General features: G+C 35.2%; 1 protein-coding gene across 1 annotated transcript in view; it reads right to left on the reverse strand.

Annotated features, from left to right (window-relative positions):
- Positions 1 to 20485, reverse strand: part of LOC142334895 (transmembrane protease serine 4-like) — a 61720-nt gene extending 41235 nt beyond the window's left edge. Inside the window, exons 1-3 of the mRNA XM_075383222.1 lie at positions 20470 to 20485; positions 19844 to 20053; positions 17911 to 18001 (exon numbers count right to left, since the gene is read on the reverse strand). Of these exons, the coding sequence (XP_075239337.1) occupies positions 17911 to 18001; positions 19844 to 20053; positions 20470 to 20485 (317 nt within the window). The remainder of the gene's footprint in view (positions 1 to 17910; positions 18002 to 19843; positions 20054 to 20469) is intronic.
- Positions 20486 to 21660: the final 1175 nt, after the last annotated feature.

Here is a 21660-nt window from a genome sequence, read left to right on the forward strand (position 1 = left end):
TTTTGGCTTCTACTGGTCTGCACAGTTGGAAACAAGAAGACATATTTGCCAGGGAACCAATCCGAAGATTAGCTTTATGTCTGAACACAAACGAAGCTTTTCTCGGTAACAACAGACAGAATCCATTTCATTTCCAAAAATTTGATTTGGAACAGATTTATATCTATCGAAATGGAATGCCAGTCGCTGATAGTCCAATATCAACAAATGATGACAAACGTCTTTACTTCAATACAATATTAAACTTAGCCTATATTGACAATGGTCATGGCATAAGTTTGACGGACTACCCAAACCATTTTATGGTTTTTGACTTGACCCGTATTCAACAAGCTTCTCACGATTTATTCATCCCGAGCTAACAAATTGCTCAATTTCGATCGAGCTGAAATTTTCGGCTGCCTTGCCCAACAATATTGAAATATTCATTATTGGCGAAAAAGCTAGCACAATTTTTGTGGATTCTGCACGCCGGGTTTCAAAAAATCACATTTTAACCAACTAATGGATGAAGATGACATCAATGACCTAATTCAAAAATGTAGAAAACTGAAATACAAATTTTGTGGTGTATTCGCTGCCAACAACTTCCCCGAAAAGTTCCCCAAAAATAGTTTTCTCATCGTAAATGCTTCGCCCTCGAACAACCCTGGTACACACTGGCTTCTTCTATGTAATCGAAACAATAAAATTATTTTTGCAGGCCCCTTGGGACAATCGATTATTGCCTATAGAATGTTATATCGCAGACTCTCTGACACTAATGCACAAATATGTCAATTTCTCCTCGAACATCAACCAATTCAGAGTCAAAACTCAGAACTGTGTGGACTTTTTTGTATTTATATTGCGCATTATATTTTTAGTGAAAGACAAATTGTAAAAATTAATGATGTTCAATTGCTTCGCCTTGCACTTCATATGATGTTTTAATATCTGTTGAATAAATTTTTTTTTTCAAAATTTAAATTGTTCTTCAAATACAAGACGAACAAATAGTAACTCAGAATCAATATCTAATTTTCCATAACCGATCACAAATATGTCCATAACTTTACAAAAAGCACCAGAATGAGGACCACTTAAAATGTTTTCAACTCCTTTTAAAGTTTCTGTACAAATTTGATCAGTTTGAGTTTGTTCATGGCCGGTTCCTGCTGAGATGGTATTGAGGACTGTTTTCTGTGCTGTAGTTTTTGTCGTTGTTGTCTTTGTTGTCGTCAACATCTTTGCTGTGTTTGAAATTGGAAGACGTTTGTGAACCGTTGCTGAGTCAATTTTTTCTGCTGTTTTGTCATTGAAGTCAACGGCTAACTTCAACTTTGTAAATACTTCATTCGTTTCCAGTTTTGAAGAATTTGAAAAAAGGCGTTTGAAAGTTGTGAAAAGACAGAGGACAGCAAAAGATTTGTTTTGCTTTGTAGAGCCAATATCAGTTGAACTATCAATCAAAAGGTGAAAATGGTTAGTTGCTATTTGGCAAAACTCAGACTCAAAGTGAGGACAAACTGCATATTTAATCAAACTCGTAATGCCTGTTGGCTTTTGATCAACAATTTTGAATCTAAATTGTTTCTGAAATTGTTTGAAATAACTTGGAGAACGTTCATACAATGCTTCCACTATCCTTGCTCTCGAGCTTAGGCCTTTTATTTGGTGGCGGTTTTGTTGAACACTCTTTTGCCGACTTTTCTTCTGATTCAAGTATCTTCTCTGCAGTATTGACCAAACTCCCAAATTCTTGCAGAGTTAACAAAATTCTCTGTTCAAACTCGTATTCTTCTGCTGTTTTTTTAAACAGTTTTAGAAACACATACTTTCCTGTCCTTTCATAAGTTTTCAGGGTTGCCCTTATTAAACGCTTATCAGTTTTAGAAATATCAAAATAACAATCTCCAAATTCTGCATCTTCAATGGAAGTGAAAGGCGTAGTGTGCAACATTTTTATCACTTTCAAGTATTCTAATGTGTAAAGATTCAAATTAATGGCGGCGGCAAGCCAGTGTAGTCCAGTGTAGTCATCTTGGTCTAATTAAATCCAGCTGACATGTGAATACAGAGTCAAGTACGCCTATGGCGTACTTAACTCTGTCTCTTGCATTCACTTTGTGTTGCATAATTAGTTTCAGATGTGACCTTAGATAAAGTTTCCCTACTGAAATGGTTGGTGGAACCACAAAACAGATGTGACCCTAGGTGTGACGACCACAGATTGAATTTAGCGTGAACGTGCAGAAAATTCAAAACAGATGTTAAATGCAATTGAGACCAATGTAATTCAACTAGGTTATAACACATGAAAATTAAAAACAGATGTGACCATAGGTGTGACGTGAATAAAACGTTGAATTTAGTGGGAACGTACAGAAAATTCAAAACAGATGTTAACCTAGACAAGAAATGCAATGCAAAGTTAACTTGGCTTTTACGTTATATTAAGTAGAAATTAAAAACAAATGTGATCCTAGATAAGCGGTGTGTTAAAAACGTATTTGCACCACTAAAATTATTTCGTTCATTTCCTTTGGTTCCTCTTGCTAAACAGTCAATCTCTATTTGAAACCTTTTGGTTCCTCTTGCTAAACAATTTCATTCTCTACTAGTGTTCTGTTATATTTTGATTTTTATAATCTCTGTTAAAATTTTTTCTGAATCTGAATTTTCTCGAAAACGAACTCTTGTTTATCAGACATTGTACGAAAACTTTGTCGTCTTGATTCAACAGAAAAAAATTGGCGATGTTTGGACAGTATACCAGCATTGTCTAATTCCAAAACTCTTTATCAATGCAATAGCAGCTCTACCTAACAAAACAGAGCCTTCTGAGAGCAGCATTATTACTTCGGGTGGGTTATTGCCTCCCAAAACTACGCCTGCTTTCGAAAATCACGATGTTGATACCTTGACAGACGAAGTGCGGAGGATATTCTATCGCTACGATTGTGAGTGTGTTCCACTTTGTGAAAATCAACTCGGGGTTTATCGGGCATGCGACGAATTAGCAGATGTATGGGGACTCAAGTCTGCGCCCGATTCTCCGGCAAGTGAGTAAGTGACGCCTGCAGTGGACCCAAGTCCTACAGTTACACCGACTCCTAGCCCATCCCTGTTTGCGGAAATCAGTAAAAGTTATCAACGAAATTTTTCAGTTTGCAACGGAAACCAAGATTTCGACTTGAACATTCTATCCGGGACAAGCTTTCATACACCACAAAAATCGAATTCAGCCTTATTTGAAACACCGGAAAGCGGTGAGACACCACAAGTTTGTGCGGCTCCTAAAAAACGAAGACCAGAAAGCAACCTGATGGATATATTTGATATTTAAAATTGAAAACTAAAACAATATATGCGTGCTTTAGATTGCTCAATAGTTGCGTATATGACATTCATTCAATTGTGTTGATTGGCTTTGTACAATTTTTGATATAGACTTAATTCCCAATAAAGCTCTTCAAACTTTTCATAAGGAATTGAACAAGTTCAATCATGTCCCAAATGAACACTGCACTTAGAGGAAATTGAAATTGGTTGAGCAAATTCATTAAACAAAAAAATAGATTTCTACCGCTCTTTAGTTATTAGACTTGTCTATTTAATGTTTTAAGATTTGTTCAAATCATATTTCATGAAAATGAAATTTTTTGAAATATTTCGAAAAAATGAAGTATTTTACAAAGACGATGAATATTAAGAGAAAGACCGACAATTAATCACGAAACCAAAGACTACATTTGCATCAATTAGGTTTGCAGTGAAAAGCTCTTGTTTGGAGGAAAAGGTTGCAAAAAAACTTAAAGGGCGAATCAAAAATTCAACAAAAAGTGGTTAACAACTGCAATTGTCATTCTGGTGTTTTTTGTGGTAAAACAAGGAGCTTTTTCCCAGCGCTGACATTCTAGTGAGATTGGTCCAATGTTTGTTCTTTTACTGTTTTCACTAAACAAAATTTTAAAACTTTCAAATTTGTATTCTTTGCATAAATATTTTGACCGTTTTTCCTGATCGTCGTACACGAGAGTAACTTAGCGATGATGTCAATGAGTAGCTTGCTATTAATCGCTATAACAAGTACCACCTTTCTATCAATAACAACAATTTTTTCAACAATTTTTACAAAAATAACAAAACATTTTATTGTAATGATCCTAAAGCAATGAAAAATTTATCTCAAATGAACGGGGATAGGCTCATACGATGGACAATTGTCCCCGCTATCAAAGATCTCAGAAGTTCCAGGTTAAAAAAGTTACTACAACATGGTTTTTTTTGCATTTTTTCTTTTGTTATTTTAGTTAATCCCTCTTATTCCCTAAAAATGAAAAAATGCAATTTTTTAACATGAAGGAGACATTTTTACCCTTACTAAACAGACGTTTTTCTGTAATGGGAACCTGTTAGAGAGCTGATGAAGTAACATACGTATAGCGGTTTTCTTTATTCTTGGAGAAAAAGCCTAATCCCCTTAATCCTTTTGATCAAAAAAATTGAAAAATTGAAAAAAAGTGATGTTTTCTTTCAATTGTTTGCACAAAAGTTTCATATAGGAACACTCCATCAACAAGGAGGTCCTCCTGTGCTTCTCAGTCATATTTGTCAACACATGAACCCTGCTAAAGTCCTCTATTTAGAGGTCAAAGTCATTTGAAAAAACTCAGCTTTCGATGCAGTTTCAACTGATGTTTCCTAATAGCCTTGTTGACTCCAGGAATTGTTTTCTATTATGATATACCTTAATATAGACCCTTAGTGTAAATGCCTTTATATGCTCCTTAGCATGCATGCTTCCGCGACATGAAACAAGAATTTTATCAATTTCGAAATTTTCAACTTTAACTAAAGTTATTCTTAATTGTATATTAAAACCATAAAAATGGAAGGTACATTCAATCTGCATGCTTTTTAAACCGTTTTTTTGGTTGTTTAACTTCTGTCTCTGTCTTGACTGAGTGATAGTCATTTTTTAGTTTGAATTTGATTTTTGGCACGCATTCAAGTTTACTTCAATTTGATTGGCTAATTTCAAATTCAAATTTGCGCGCGCAAACTTTCAAATTTTGCACAGCATAACAGTGAGCTAAGATTGAAATCAGCCATATTTGAGAACTCTTGCATTGATAAAACCGTTTGTTCAAAATTATCTTGAAAATGCCGGAAAAGTGTAACTTTTGTGACCACGTTCACAGCAACAAAAGTAACCGTGCTCGTCATGAACGCACTGTTCATGCTGACGAGAAGAGTATAACCGTATACCGCTGTTCAATTTGTCCAGTTACTCGCCGTCAATTATCTGAAATTCAAAGTCACGTCTCTGACTGCCATGGCAGATTTACCAATCTTTGTCATTATTGTAATCTTGCTTTCAACGACAAAAACTCGTTTAACGAACACAACAGAAAACAACACGTGTTACTTGTTCTTGACAACTCGAGGGTTGTCGATCCAATTGTGCATCAACAGGGACAACAACAACAGCAACAACAACAACAACGAGGTACCCTCACAGAGTCAGCCTTTAGAAAGATTCTCCAGTCTTATCGAATTGTAGATAGTAACAGCACCGTTGGCCATCTCGTTTTCATGACTGCTCAGAGAGATGAAATCAATGACATTATAGAACAAAAAACATTGAACAAAGATCCACAAAAAGTTCAATTCAGTGCGAAACTATCACTTCATAAAGAAGCGCGCGACAACGGAGAAGCATCGGATATTGATATATACGCCAATTCTGAAATGACACCTGTTCATCATCGATTGTCTAACGAAACGTTTTTTCACATGGTTGAAAAGATGCTTACTGTCCTCTTTGTGTTCGCATCTAATGGAAGTGGTTGGATTCTTCAAAAAATTTTGTGGGTTGATTTAAAATTCGCTAAATTTTCGCCAATACGTGGTTCATCTTTTATTGAGCTGCCCCTCTGTCTTCGCAATCAACGGTATTTACTGAATATACGCAACCATGATGATTTCGAATGTTTCAACTACTGCTACACCGCATGGTACCACGAACTGCACGGACCAAACTTAGCTGACCCTTCCCGAGACATCAGAACACAATTGACTAACCCGGCTACATATAGGAAACCTGAGGCTACCAAACCCCGCGGTGAGTTTTCTATACCCATGGGCTTTCACGATATACATCAGTTCAAAATCATGAATGACGTGCAGGTCAACGTTTTTCAATTTTCAAATGGAGACCTCCTTCCTATGTACGTTTCTAATGACAGAAACATCGAACCAACGATGGATCTTCTACTCCTGTTTAACGAAGATGTACATCATTATGTTCTTATCAATAACCTCATTAAACTGGTATGCACTGTGAAAGAAAAACAGTTCACAAGCAGCTTGCGTCTGTGCAGGAAATGTTTTGCTTTTTCCCACTCTGAAGAGCAACATCAAATTCACAATGATGCATATCGAAACCCTGCACCAGCAACAATAAAGATGCCCGGCGATGATAAAAATTCTTTCCGGTTCAAAAATTTTATGGCCCGATGGTTTGCTCCTTTTACTATATACTTCGACTTTGAGTCGTTTCTAATGCCAGTCTCATCTTGTCCAGCTAATCCGGATGCATCTTCAACTGAAGTTATCGAACAACACATACCCTCCGGCTTTGCTCTGACTTTGATTGAGAACGGTTTTACAACACCAAAAGAATTCGTCATCGACAGCTCCGAAAACTGCATGACAAATTTTATTAAAAAACTACATGAGATGGCGCGAGAAGTATACTATGCAAAGAGGCGCTTTCCGATATATTTGGGACAACAAGTACCAAATCGAAGTAGTACAGTTGATTGTTGGATATGTGAAGAACCTTTCGGACCCGAAGATACAAAAGTTTTGGACCATTGCCACCACCGCGGGGATTTCCTTGGTTTTGCTTATGAAAAGTGCAACTGGATAAGACGCACAATCAATTTCACTCCCGTAATTGGTCACAACATCGCTAACTACGACCTTCACCACGTATGCTTGGCACTTCGAGAAATTGAGCCATCAACAACAATAAGCGTCATCTCATCTACAGATGAGAAGTACATATCGATGACGTTCGGTGTCCTAATCAAAACAGTCACGGGAAGGGATGGAAAAGTCAGAAAAATTTATGAATATTTACGTTTCATCGACTCTTTCAAGTTTTTAACTACATCCCTTGAAAAGTTAGTTGCTAACCTACCCGCTTCGGCTTTCGCAATTTTCGATTCAATGTTCGATAGCGATCAGTCAGTTGATGCTCTAAGTTCGATCAAAGAGAAAGGAATATACCCCTATTCGTACATGACTGACCGTTCAAAGTTCGCAGAAACACAACTTCCTGCACTCGAAAAGTGGAAAAACAGCTTAGACAATGGAAAAATGCAAAATGCAGAGGAAGAACTATAAAAACCAAAAACTGTTTTCGAGACTTTCCAATGTCGTAACCTTGAAGACTACCATAACTTATATCTTAAGTGCGATACACTTGTGCGTGTTTGAAGAATTTCGGAGACTGTGTATGAACACCTATGGACTGGACTGTGCACATCACTACAGTGCCTCAAACCTCGCTGGTGGTGCATTTCTCAAAATTTGCCGGGCCCATATTCAATTGTTGACAAATCGAGAGCATCTGGAAATTGTTGAGAATATGATTAGAGGAGGTCTCGCCTCAATGTACGATGAACGTTACTTCAAGGCAAACAACAAGTACCTGGAGAATTATGACAGTGCGCTCGAGTCGACTTTTGGTTTCATGGTAGATGCTAACAACTTGTATGGTGGCATCATGAAATTAGAACATCTACCCGTTGGTGCCTTTTTGCTGGTGAAAGTCCCACTCGAGCAGGTACTCAATACACCAACCGATTCTCCCATAGGTTACATCCTTGAAGTAGATTTAACGTACCCACACAATATACCAGACCTCCATCGTGATTTCCTTCTGGCGCCAACAAAGGAAATAGTACCCGATGAGTGGTTGAGCACTTACCAGAGAGAGTTGAAATTCAATGTCAACATGCCGCGGTCATCTGTCCCCAAGTTACTACAAACCGTTACGGACAAAAAGCGGTACACGCTCCATTACCGGAATCTTCAACTTTATGTACAACTTGGTCTGATTGTTGAAAGAGTACATCGCGTGCTCCAATTTTCGCAAGAAAACTGGATAGAGCCATATATCAGACTAAACATGGAAAAAAGACAGACCGCGAGGAACAAATTCGAAGAAAATTTGTTCAAACTGATGAACAATAGCGCTTATTGTAAAATCTGTGAGTCAAAAAGAAGGAGAGTGAAACTTACCTTAGCGCAGAATGCAGATCAAGTGCTCCAGAATGTCTCACGCTTTACCTTCAAGACGTTCAAATTTTGCGGCGAAAATTTAGCTGCTATCACGCACGACCCAAAGAGAATCTATTGGGATAAGCCAACAATTGTTGGCGCGACAATTCTAGAATTAGCTAAATTTCAAATGTATAGGTTTCACTATAATATAATGAAGCCGCATTTTGATTGTCGCCTGCTATATTCTGACACAGACATCCTGTTATATAAAATTCGATCTGACGATTTCTACAAGGAATTAGCAGCAAAACCCAATATTTTGTCGGAGTGTGATTTTTCAAATTACCCTAAGGAGCATCAACTTTTAAACAACAACAACAAACTCGTCGTTCTAAAATACAAAGATGAATTCGCCGGAAAACTCATCGACGAGTTTGTCTCGCTGAAGCCGAAGTTATATTCCATAACTTGAACAGGTAAAACAGATTTATGTTCATTTATGACTTTGGTGTTATTATGGTTAGACATTATCACACATACATCACAGTAAACTTTAAGAGAAGCAAGCAAGCATTTCTTTGAAAAACTTTCTGAGGAAAAATTGATAAAACTTCTCGCAACTTTTTTGTATTTAGATTCCTGAAAAATCTCTGCAAAAGGTGTTACCAGAGCTGCCAGGGAACAATCAACGCACCAGAAATACAAAGACGCTCTGTTCCTCTCATCCACACTACGAACACCGAACAACAGAATTGTGTCAGACCGTCACGTTCTACAGACTGTTTCAATTAATAAACTGTCCCTGAGTCCCTTCGATGATAAACGTTTCATTCTTGAGGGCGGTATAAAAATTTTGCCGTACGTTCATGCCAACGCAATTGAAGCCACTGATCTTGAAATTGATCCAGAGTGGGATGCACCGACGCAAGATGAAATCGAGGATCTGTTTGGGGAAGAATGGGAAACGGATAATGAGTCGGACAGCACGCTCCCTGCTTCTTATGAAATTTGGCAGCCACCTGATCCTGCCCTTGAAAGTTGGGAGCCACCTGATCCCGGATTCAACAGAATAATAAACGAATCGGACTTGGATAGTGACGATAATGTCGATTTCGAGGCAGTAATTGACAAAGAATCTCCAATCAATTGTCCATTCATTGATTATGAAGCTGTTGAATCTGAGGAAGGAAGAGAAATAACCGATTCGGAGGAGGAAGAAGCAATACCACCGCGTAAAAGGGGGCGACGCACAAAAAACAGCAATTTTCAGCCTTATTTTTATGTCAGTAACTGTTAAGATTGTGTTTTGTGACTTATATTTCAATTAAAATTGTTTAACCTACTCTTTTATATCCCCATTTGTATATACTTTCCCTATAATAATTCAAAAGATTTTAATATTTGCATTTTTTCCTTCATTTTGTGCTAATTTTGTTGTAATTTTCGTTAAAAATGGCTCAATTTTTGTTCAAAACCCATTTCAAAACTCTAACCTACCCGTGCTTAACATTGGTTTCACTAACAACGCGTTTTATTGTGATTTTTAACCTTTCGATTGTACAGATTTTGTGTTCAGTTTTGGTTCAATTTCTCAACCCAAGTTTGTGTTGTTTAGCTAAATTTCAATTGCTAGATTTGAGCAAATTACGTGGTTTGGTTCTACAGTAATTTCACAGTTTATATCCAGTCTTTCTGATAAATCTAAATATTTCACTCTTTGATATGAATAAATAATTACCTCAAAGGAGGGGGGAAATGTTTGGATAATAAATCGGCATAAACTGAATAATTCTTTCAAAAGCGGGAAATGGAGGGGGAATAGGTTTGGATAATAATTCGGCCGGAAGGGAGCTGTCCCTGCATGTAAAAGGTTGGGTTGTCCTATCCCATGCAAAAGGTTGGGTTGTCATAGCGCATGTATCGGGTTGGGTTGTCCTTCCCAATGCAAAAGGTAGGGTTGTCCTCAGGACAACCCTATCTCTTACATGGGATGACAACCACCCCCCCCCCCCCCTCGATCTTCCATGGTGTAAATGTTACTACTTACAACTATCTAAAATTTTGGCGTACGTCATCCATTTTTCAAAAAATGGCTTGATTGCCCATTGACTCCATTTGCCACCACCTTTGGAGTTAATTACAAATTTCATACACTTTTGCAATGTATTGATTGTTTGAATTTGGAGATTTTTGTTAAGTGAACTAAAGCACTTTGTGTATCAGCAAAGATGAAAGATTATTCACTTTGAATAATTGGCTTCCAAGTGATACAACGGTAGCCTATCCTTTAACGGATATACAGATAGCAAAAGTTTACAGCAGAAAATAGATACGCTGATTAAATTGAAACTGCGGAGTGGTGTAATTTTTTCCTTCTTCTCTTTCCATGTTGAAGAGAAGCAGTTTCATATGGCAAAAAATTTGTTGCCAATTAACGAGAAATTTTTTGCCAGGACGAGAAACGTCCTAATTTAGGCCTCTGTAGAAAGTGCGTCGTCGACCAATAATAGTTCTGAAAAATCCGTCATCGATCACTGTAAAAAACAATTGTTGATCGATTTTTTAAAATATGAAGACCTGGCTTGAAGATCTCTTTTTTTGAAAAACCGTGAAAGACCATCCTCGGTCAGTGTTTGGTGTAAAGAATTATTTTATTACCAACGTTAGTAATGAAAGGACAGTTCTCTACAAATATTAAAAATGAAAAGACCGCCTGCTACCGATATATACCGTTGAATATACTCATCTCAACCATTATTCAGAATGAGCAGCTCAACATTATCACTTGTACTCAATTTCGACATAGAGCTGTAGAAACACTGTCCTTCAGTTTTGGATCGGCAATAACCATTATCCTCGGCTTTTTCTTTAATCCCAAATGTATTTTTCAATTTTTGCACTTAATGAAAGTGATTTGCATTTGTTTTAACATTTGCGTTGTATAGGCAATTCTAATAACAGAAAAAAAATGATTTGTCATTTTTCTTCTTTTAAATACGTACAATATTCAGGAGAGTTTAAATGGTTAAAAGATTAAATCAGTAATCAATTTGTCAAATATTCACTGATCGGACTATATAATTCCGTTACACAGGGCCTGTTTTGAGGCTCATTTATATTCTCGTTATCTTCATCATAGAATTAGTCTCAACTTTTTCTAAAAATTATTGAAATTAAAAGTATCAAGTAACGTAAATTTTGCCCCTTGAACTTACTACATTTGTTCAAAAAATTTAAACCTGTAGTAAAATTGCAAAAAAGAAGGTGAAGTTAGATGGAAAGTAAACAAAACCCAGGTTGAGATCCTCGCTTATGACGCAGACCATTTTTGAGCGCACACAGGGGGTACGGTGCGTTCAAAAATACACAGGCGAGGAAATTTTTAACGAGCAACATAAACGCACCAATAGACGCTATTTTTAAACTGACAGTTCCCAAAAAATGAAACCTCCTTGTCCAAAGAGTAGTACACCCAAATACCATTATTCTAAAACCCTCTTAGGGACTTAACACAAAGAATAAGTGACAATGTTTTAGCAGTTCTCTGACTTTAAGTGAATCTACAAAAGACGGCTTGCGCGAGACAGTGTGCAACACCGAATGCTTTAAAATATGTCTGGCGTTTCTCATAAACATTTCCATCCGGCAGGAAAAACCCACTTTGACTATCTTTTTTACAACCCGGACTGAACGGCAAGCAATTATCAGTACTGGGCACGTCGAATTGCAAGTCTTATATCAGTACTGATTCAGAGCTATGATCATGTCACTTTTTACACTTGTCAGTATAAATGCAAGTCCTGGCCAAGACGTGCAAGTCTAAATGCTTTAAAGCTAAAATTGAAGCAGTTTTGGGCTAAAGTTTGAGTCAGACTTACTTTAATGTGGAAAAAAAGAACAATTCAGAAAGCTCATTGTGGTATAATTTTACTTGATGTAGAAACATGCACTGTCGCTGATCTTCAAAATAAAATAACTCTTTAGAGACACTTTTATTGCAATAAGAGCAGTAAGTCGCAAGAAAACTGAACTTGAGTCAACACAAATGGTAAATTGCAAAACAAATTGCTGCGATCAGTTGACACACTAGAAAAACTCAAAACGATTTAACCCAAAAATTTGAAATCACATTTATCGCGGATTTTTCAATTTTCTTTTTTTCCACTTACTTTTTAATGAAAAAGAAAACGGTAAAAGAACTTATTATGACAAAAAATTTATGATAAATTTGGCTCGATATTTCTTAGCAGAAGGAACTCAAATCTATTACTGCTATTCGACGTTGACTGAAACGAATTGAACTATCCTCGAAGTTGGCTCGAAAAACAACTTATTCCTCAATTTCGGCACGATCTATATTTTTGGCCTTGGTTTTGGGTCCACAAAACACAAGGTCCTCAACTTTATATACAGTAGATACAAAAATCAACATTTCCACGTTGTAGCGTATAACGCAGTCAGTGTTTTGCCTAAATGGACTCTTCAATAGGCGGGAGGTATACACCGCAAAAGAAAAATTGAAAACATTCAAAAACTTTTTGAAAAATTATATTTAAAATTTTAATTAAATAAAGAACAAAAAATAACTACTAGTGTCAATTGATGGCTTAAAGTTGTTTTTTTAGATGTAAAATTTGATAAACCATATCTATTTCTTCAATAATTTTGCTTCTTATTACGATTTTAGCTTGAAGAATTTTTCATTTGCCAAGCTACTTGTACAAAGCGTCCACTTAAAAATAAATAATATGTTGCAGAAAAATGCATTTTTTAAAAGTAATTTCAAGTTTCAATTTTGTAAAAAATGCTCCCTTATGATGTGGAATTTTTCTGAAAATGTGGTTTCTTAATTTTGAATACTATTTAAAAGAACCTATCGAACTCCGAAAAAATTTAATAAAAAACTTACTTCTTAAAAAAGCTTTTTTTTGCGAAATTTCTAATTCCTTTAAAACTTCCGTTCCTGAGTTCGTAATTTTGAATGCTTTTTGGGTCAAAAAATATCCGTTTTTTCAAGAAATCGTTAAAAATTTAATATTGTGGTAAATAATGGAGCTGGACATTCCGTTTTTGAAACAAATTTTGAAAGATGGAACAATATAATTATCAAATTTCGATTAAAAAGCTTCTTATTTAAAACTAAACTGTCTGAAACTTTTGTTTTCTAGGAAATCTTCAGTACAATTGCTTTTTCTGTAACCTGTTGCGAATCTGTGGTTTAAGAGATGTCCTTTTAAAAACCAATTTTGAAGGATAACAATTTTTTAAAGTTTCTTTCATTCATTTAAAGTTTCTTTTAAAGTTTCTTTTAAAATTCATCTTCGAAATACTAATTTTTCTGATAGCCTTAACCATAAATTCTACACGGCAACTATGGTTTTTTGTATGTTGTCCAGAATCAGTTTTTTATTGGACGCAGAATTCAACAATCTGTTGTTTCCGAAAATAAAGAAATGGCGTGTTTTTAAAAAAAAAATGGCACAAAAAGAAGTTTCAGTATAGCAGTCATAACCTTATTTATTGTGGAATTAGATGTTTAGAAACATGCATTTTTAAACGAAATAGCAACCAAATGTTTCTGTTTTTACGACATTACAAAAAAAACGAAAATGTTAAAAATGATATCGCAAACAGAAAAATGTTTGAAAAATCTTTGCTAAGTTGATATTTTCGGAAACAGATTTTATCATAAATCATAATAACATGAAAAGAAAAAGTATTTTTAAAACAGATTTTATATATAATCTTTTTTTAACGTAGCAGAACTGCGGATTTGAGAATTAAAACTACTTTTGTTGACAAATTACAATTTTTGAAAAATTACATTTTACAAAAAACTAATTATAAAACAAAGGATTTTAGAAAACTAATCTTAACATATTACACTAAAAATTATTTTGAAGTTAATTTTTATTAAAGAGATAGATAGGTTAAAAACATATTTTTTTGGAAAAAGCATATTTCAAAAAAGCAATAGCTATTTTTTGTTCAACTCGACTTTCCAAAAAAGACTTTTTTTCAAAAAGGAAAAGTTAAGTAGAGTTATGACGAAATTCAAATCAGATGTAAACCTCATTTTCTGCAGATTTTGCTAAGCAATCTAACAAAATGGCAATATAAAACTGTTTTTGTTTTCAATTAATTTGAACCCCAAAAAAGTTGTACTATAGCGGTCGTTAAGTACCAATTTGAAACAAAACTGAGCTCTACTTTTCTTGAGCGCTTTCAGGTAATGTGACAGAGACAAAAAACAATAATTTTGGCTTGCTTTTGTTAGTTCTGAGCCTACAAACAATGATTGTGAGAGAAATAATTAATCGGTAAATCTTTTTTCAGCATTTTATTTTATTTATTGATAATGGCGCCGCAATTCGAAAGTTTTGTTTTCACAGCAATTTTTTTGTGTCTTGTTGACCCATCTCATAACCATTCTCAAATTTTTTTGTCAGAATTAGTTCTACAGATAGTCTTTTTTGTTTACAAGTCGTCAGTTGCTTATGCTTATCTGACGCTGTTGCGGACTTTTTTTCCGCATTTCTGGCTATAATTAACATTTTCTTGATAATCCTCGTCACCACTGCCTAATGTAAAAGCATAGTTTTGAGCTGAATTTTAAACAACTGCAGCTGTCGCGGATCTATTCCTTCGGAACTCTAGTTTCTAAGATAATTGCAAGATATTATTAAAGTAATAAATTTTTACTGCAAAGCTCTCAAAAAAGGTTTTTCTCCAATTATTTCCCACCAATGGTGTTCTTAGTTATTGACGACTTCCCCTATCATCAGAACTAGCTCAGCAGTAACGTCCCTGCCCGTTGTTATCCTTGTCAGAAATACACCAGAGACTTTTTAATTCTCTCTTGTTCTCCTCATCAACAAGATGATTTTCATACAATAGTGTATTATAGATTTTTATTCAAAAACCAGAACACGGACTCTTCCACTTAACCCATATTACCTATGAATTGCGGCTTAAAAAACTGAACAAAAATCCAGTAACGTGTATCCAGTACCTTATTATACCTTATTTACCTGAGAACGCTAACACGTCCTGACTAAAATTAGAAATGGCTATTTTACAGGTTTAAAAATTTTTTTAACAACCATGTCTTCGAAAAAAAATGTTTGATATCAAAAGAATACTGAAAAAAAGAAATCTGAAAATAGGGCTGCTTTTAAATATTTTAAGTTAACTGATAAGTTGGAAAAATATCGTAACACTTTGGTAATTTTACAAAAAGTTGGTCATATTTGAAAATGTTTGGGAATTATCCATAAAAGTTAAAAAAGCAAGCTTGATAGTACTAATGAAATCATTATGATACAAATTTGACGTAAATTTGACCTCCTTATGAGCTCTAGAGTCTTTCAAAAAGCAATTTGATCTATCCTGTTTTGCCCCCCCCCCAGCTTAGTGGGCTTATATTTTTTACGCCACTAGACGCACGTGCTATTTTTTACTTAGTACCCTGCTATATTAACAACATATAATTTTTAACTGGGTTGCGTAAAAAACAGCGGGGGTCAAAACAGAATAGATCCAGTCAATCATATCTGTTGACATGCCTGAATTGACATGCGATTATTTGATTTGATATGTCTTATAGTTTTGATCGCATCAGTTCAATATTCCCTGCATAGTTTTGGTCGCGTCAAAACTATGTGATATTAACCTTAATTGTTTGTTGATAATGAAATATATATAAGTAAAAACTTGAACACGTGCGTTATCTCTTCTTTCAACTTTTCTTATCAATTGCGATCTTTTTTACTACCATATTAAAGGCTGGGTTCATAACTTAATTGAACTTGAACAGTTAAATTTAAAACGGGAATTAACTCAATTTTAATTGGGTTTTATGACATAAACTGTCTTGTTTCAGTAGAAATTTGGTAAAACTTGATGGAACTGGAACAAATTTGGAGTATTCCAACAACAAACTGGTATTACCAGGTCAATTGAAAGAAACAAAAAAAAATGTAAAACAGTGGCAACTTTCCTAAATGTTGGGTAAAGGCTGCTAATGTTTTGTGGATAATTCTTGGGTATGCTTTGAATTTAATTTGCTTTACATTTAATTTTTCTTCAATTTTGTTAAATCCTGTGTTAATTTCCGTGGATTTCCAAAATTAGAGATTAGCGACTTAGAGAAAAAGGTAAGATGCGGAAAATTATGGGTTCAATGAAAAGCGTTTTCATTTTGTTGAAATTTTGTTAAAATTTGAGGAGCTTGTTTATTAGGTAAAATTAAACTTTTGTTAAAAATTGTTGCATTTTTCAAAAAATGTACAAACATTACGAAGAATTTGGTGATTTTTGGTAAAAACTGGCCATTTCGTCTTAAAGTTTTGGTAACTTATGCAAAAGTATTTATACAAAACTTAGAAAAAGATTTATGCGAACTTCTGTTAATTTTGAAAATTAGGTTGTAAATTAAAAATACTTAGAGGAAAAGGTAAGATGCGGAAAATTTGAGGAACTTGTTTATTAGGCAAAATTAAATTTTTGTTACCATTTGCGCATTTTTTCATAAAAATGTGCAAACAGTGGGAAGAATTTGGTCATTTTTATTAAAACTGGTCATTTTTTCCTAAAGTTAACGGCTTTCAGCGCATTCAGCGAATTCAGCGCTAAAAACCGAAATTTTTCTACTCATTCGCCACATTTAGCGCAATTCGTAGAATTTTTAGCAATTTTTAGCGTTGAAATATTGACCCGAGTTTAATACATGGGTTCATCATTTTTCTGAGTAAAAATTTATACTTTATTTCATACGTTCAAAGTCAGTAAAACTGCATAAACACAACTAAAATACTTGAAATTAGCAAAATTTATTCTTTTTGTATGAACATAATCACAATCATTAACTGGTTAGTAGAGCTATGAAAAGCTTTTACTGAGCTTAGAAAAAAGCATTGCAAAATATGCTTGGCTAAATATGATATACTCTGGGCCGTAAGAAATTTTTTTTTCAGCTTCAATTACTTTTTATTGCACAAGAAGTAAACGTTTAAACACAACACAAAAGACTGAGTCTATCTCTTTTCGGATTCGGCATTTTGCTATTTCTTCTGAACCTAAGTGAGTTTCGGATTTCAACATTGAAGGCTGCCACTTTAGTTGGTACTCTGGTACTCTAGTAAGAGTCCTTGAAGTCATCTGATAGATGTTAGGTTTTAAAAAAGACTGAAAAAAATTAGTGCGTTCATGTCCAGACTTTTGTGCGTTCATGTTCAGACTTTTGTGCGTTCAAGTCCAGATTTTCATGCGTTCAAGTTCAGACTTTTGTGCGTTCATGTTCAGACTTTCGTGCGTTTCGATGTTTCCACGCACGACACCTCCCTTGTGCGTTCAACTTCAGTCTGGACATAATTGATTTCGTCTGGGACTTCAACCTAGGTACTCCTCCTCTCGCGCGCATTATATTGTTCACAGGTCGTCATGATCTGAACGGGTCTCATAATAAAACAACCTGGTCTGAACAAGTCTGATAATAAGACAATGTGATCTGAACAAGTCTGATAATAGAACATTGCTGCCTGAACGTGTATGATTGTAATACCTTGTGGTCTTGAAGTGTATAATCAGAGGTTAATTTGAGCGAGCACCTCGACCTGGGTTTTCAATTACCTGTCAGAGAAGAGTATTCGCTGAGCCCTGAACACTGTCTCCAACCGGAACTGTCTCGAGAAGTCAGCTACAGATATCCTCAAATCATCACCTGCAAAAAAACAATACACAACGCGTGAGTGTCTATTTGGTCATCAACAAAAAGCAGGAATTTCAAGCACACCCTGGGTTAAATTGAGAGTAATTCAAGAGAAAATTGATTAAGATAAACAAAGTAAATGCTAAGGTTTGTTATCCAAACGTTTCTGTTAAGCGTATTAGCAAATAATTGAAAACTGGGCAGTTTTGAAACTAGTTTTTTTTCCCGCATCTCTGTAACAATTTGACCTCGGCTTCAATTCCCGTGTTGAGAAATAGCGTCAAAACCGACACAAGAAGCATCGTTTTTTGTCGGTTTTTTAATGTAAGAACTCGTTTACCTTCGTTTTTGTCGACAATTTATGTAAGAAGTAGTTTTTCGATTTTGCATAGGATAAGACGAACCGACAAAAGCCGCTTCTTAAATTTAAAAACGACAAAAACCGACGCTTCTTACGTTTAACTTCTTACGATTTAAACCGACGAAAACCAACGCTTCTTATGTTTTAAAACCAACAATATCCGACAATTCTTACGATTGAATACCGACGAAAACCGATCAAAGCGACGAAACAAACAAGGATTTTGATCGGGTTCGGCAAAGCAAAAGCAACGAAAACCTACGATTTCATATGTTTGAATTTAACGAAATTCGAAATTCTCAACTCGATTTGTCGGCTGCTCAATCTATAGTCCCTGGCTGAGGTGTGACCGCAAAATTTGAAAGAGATAAGCTGCAAAAGCGATGAAAATTGATAATGAATAGCTTTAAAAATGAATTTATTGGGTACTTTATAGTGATGCCTTTTCAAAAAGTCACCAAGCGGGAAAAGTATTGAAAGAGCTTGCTCTTTCGAATAGAAAAAACGAAATTTCAGCGCTAACCAAATATGAAATTACCAGTTTTACCGCTAGTTTATGTGTTCACTTTCAATTTGTTGGCAAATTAAAAATCGCTTCTTTTACAATGGTTTTATAGCACAAACTTTTTAAATCGACAAGTCTGAGGCGTCAACTTTAACTATTTTTTTTACCTTTTCAAATTTTCTCACATGAAGCAGATTTTCGGTGAATGATACAGAATCAAAATCCATCTGAGTCAGTAAATCTCCAGCAGCAACAAACACCGTATGATTCAACTGACTTTATCAGTTTGATCGGACAGATATTCTCTGACTTCAATGTTTTCTCTCACCGTATTCGTCAACCTTGTAAATATTGAAAGTTTTAATAGATCGGTTCGTCTCATTTTGTTGGAAGAGAAAAGTGAACATTTTTCCTAATGGAAAAAAAAACTAGCGTAATGGTAGCCTTTCGCTTTTTCATCGTCTGCATGTTTGCATCTTTTTTCTTGGGCATTAGTTCGATTGCTTGACCGCTAGTTTTTCCAGGACTTCTTGAGGTTTTTATTTCAAAATCTTTTTTATTACAATTGGGATTATTGTTGAAAAATTGGGGTGTAACCGAGGAGGTCGTGTAAAATGAAGAATTTCGGCTAATCTCTCATGATATAGCTTTAAATATTGTTGAGTGTTTTTTATACCAAAGGTAAGTGTTATTCAAAACGAAGTACCGTTTTTGAATAGCTAGTTTCTGTGTGTAATCGCCTGTTATTACACTCCATACTTTTATACGCACCGGGCTAAACGATGGAAGGGGGGGGGGAGGGTAGATTTACTCTTAATGCTTATTAAAACCTATCAACACGTTTAAAGTACAAAACTTTACTGTATTCATACTTTTCTTTTCATGCCCAATTTTTTTGAGGTAGGGTCTATTTGTTAGTCGAGCGTGTTAGCTAACACTAAAGTGTCCTTGTAGTAGTTTTTATTTGAAATTATGGAAAGTTTCCTACCTCTAACATGTCTAAGGCAAACTGCAGATGTAATCACCCATTGTGGGTCTATGAGAGCCCCTCCGAAGTAGTTACTACTGTCATAATCAAAGTACAGCTTCACAAAAAACTTTTTGTTGAAAGTTGGGAAACCATTGACTATGGTGTAAATAACCGAGTTTGCGATCTTTGCATGGGTTTCGGTCACTCTGGTCTCCTGGAGGCATTTTGCTGAACAAGCGAACGCTGCCAAGGTTATTATTGTCAAACAAACCGGGAATTTCATTGCTTTGTCAATCGAACAATATTGAAATGGTTATATTGACATTGAATATATTTGAACTTAAAGAACTAGAATTATATGCACCGGCAAAACAAACTGAATGCTAGTAAATCCTGGTCGAATCTTTTTTCGTGCTGCTACAATCATGCGTTACGAGCTTTTTGGGCAAGGAATACAATTTTTCAGACCTCATACAACATTCTCTAACAATTATACTAAAAAAGAGATTAAATGAAAGAACATCATAAAACTGATTTGAGAATTGAGATCGCTCCAAAACACTGCTACAGTGAGCTCTCTTAAAATTATTTTATTCTCTGAAAATGTCAATCAAATAGTCGCAAGGAAGTTTAAAACAACCAACCTGCACACAAAACCATCCTGAGTGAGGTTTGAACGCATTCCTGTTATGTGTATATTAAGATATTAGACAACTTTTTTTGGCAAATCAACGCTTTTTTTTTTAGCTCAAAGTGTAATTGCTGGTTATTTGACCAAAAAAATATCAAACAATTATTACATACATAATTTGGTGATTGATCAAATATATCACCTCGTCAACAATTTTCAATCAGCGATCTCTATTTTTCTCTTGCACGATCATAATTACAACATCAAAAATAAATGTGTTCTACTTTTGTAAAAAAAATAGCATTGCCTATAACAGCCTTGTCTTCAGAACAATAAATAAATAAAAGCTTTTCATAGAGATAAATATGAAATATATCACTTGATGGGTGCCAAGGTCACTGAAGAATAGTCATTTGAACTTGTAATGTCTCACGACCTCAATTAATATAATTAGGGGAAAAATCGTGCAAGAGAGCTAGGAAATAAGGTATAGTAAAAATAATGGATGATTTACCTGAATCTTGCCACAAAAATCACCAAAACTAAAACACGTTACCAGTGTTTAGCTCAGCTAATGATTTTTGTAACATCATTTTTGTCTAAATATTATCCTGAAACACAGTTGTTTATATTGAAACACGAAAATGTTACTTGCAATTGTTGTAAATCTTGTACTTCTCGGCCTTACTTTTGAGACACCGATCAACATTGAAGAAGCAGTAACCCAAAGCATAATCTTTCATAAGGAAGGAAAGATCCTTATAACCGAAAAAATCATCAATGTCGAGTTTTTAGTCCGGTTTCCTCGTTACAATTTCACGATATGACAACAAGTAGTCACGCTACTTAACGGACTAGCCACCAAATGGTTTACGTCATCAGTGTTTTGCAACTCCACGTATGTAAAACATACATGAAAAAAAAAACAGATGTCTTCAATGTAGACTGGTTCTTTGCAAAAATCCTCAATGAAACAATAGAAGCACAAAATGAAGTCCTCAAACTAAGGAATGAGGCCAAATAACTCCTCATGAGAGTCGAAGAAGAACCAGAAATGGACAAAACAGAGTCGCCCCCTCGCAATATCAGCAGTAGTTGCCGGAATTGGCTCTTCGGCTCCGGAATGGCTAGGAGCAGCGGTGAATGCGGAGAAATTATAGTAATTTTCGGCTCTTGCCAACAAACGTCTCAACACTCTGAAAAT

Source organism: Convolutriloba macropyga, chromosome 2 (genome assembly GCF_964194025.1).
Source record: "Convolutriloba macropyga chromosome 2, txConMacr16.3, whole genome shotgun sequence".
In the NCBI taxonomy this organism is placed as follows: Eukaryota; Metazoa; Xenacoelomorpha; order Acoela; family Convolutidae; genus Convolutriloba; species Convolutriloba macropyga.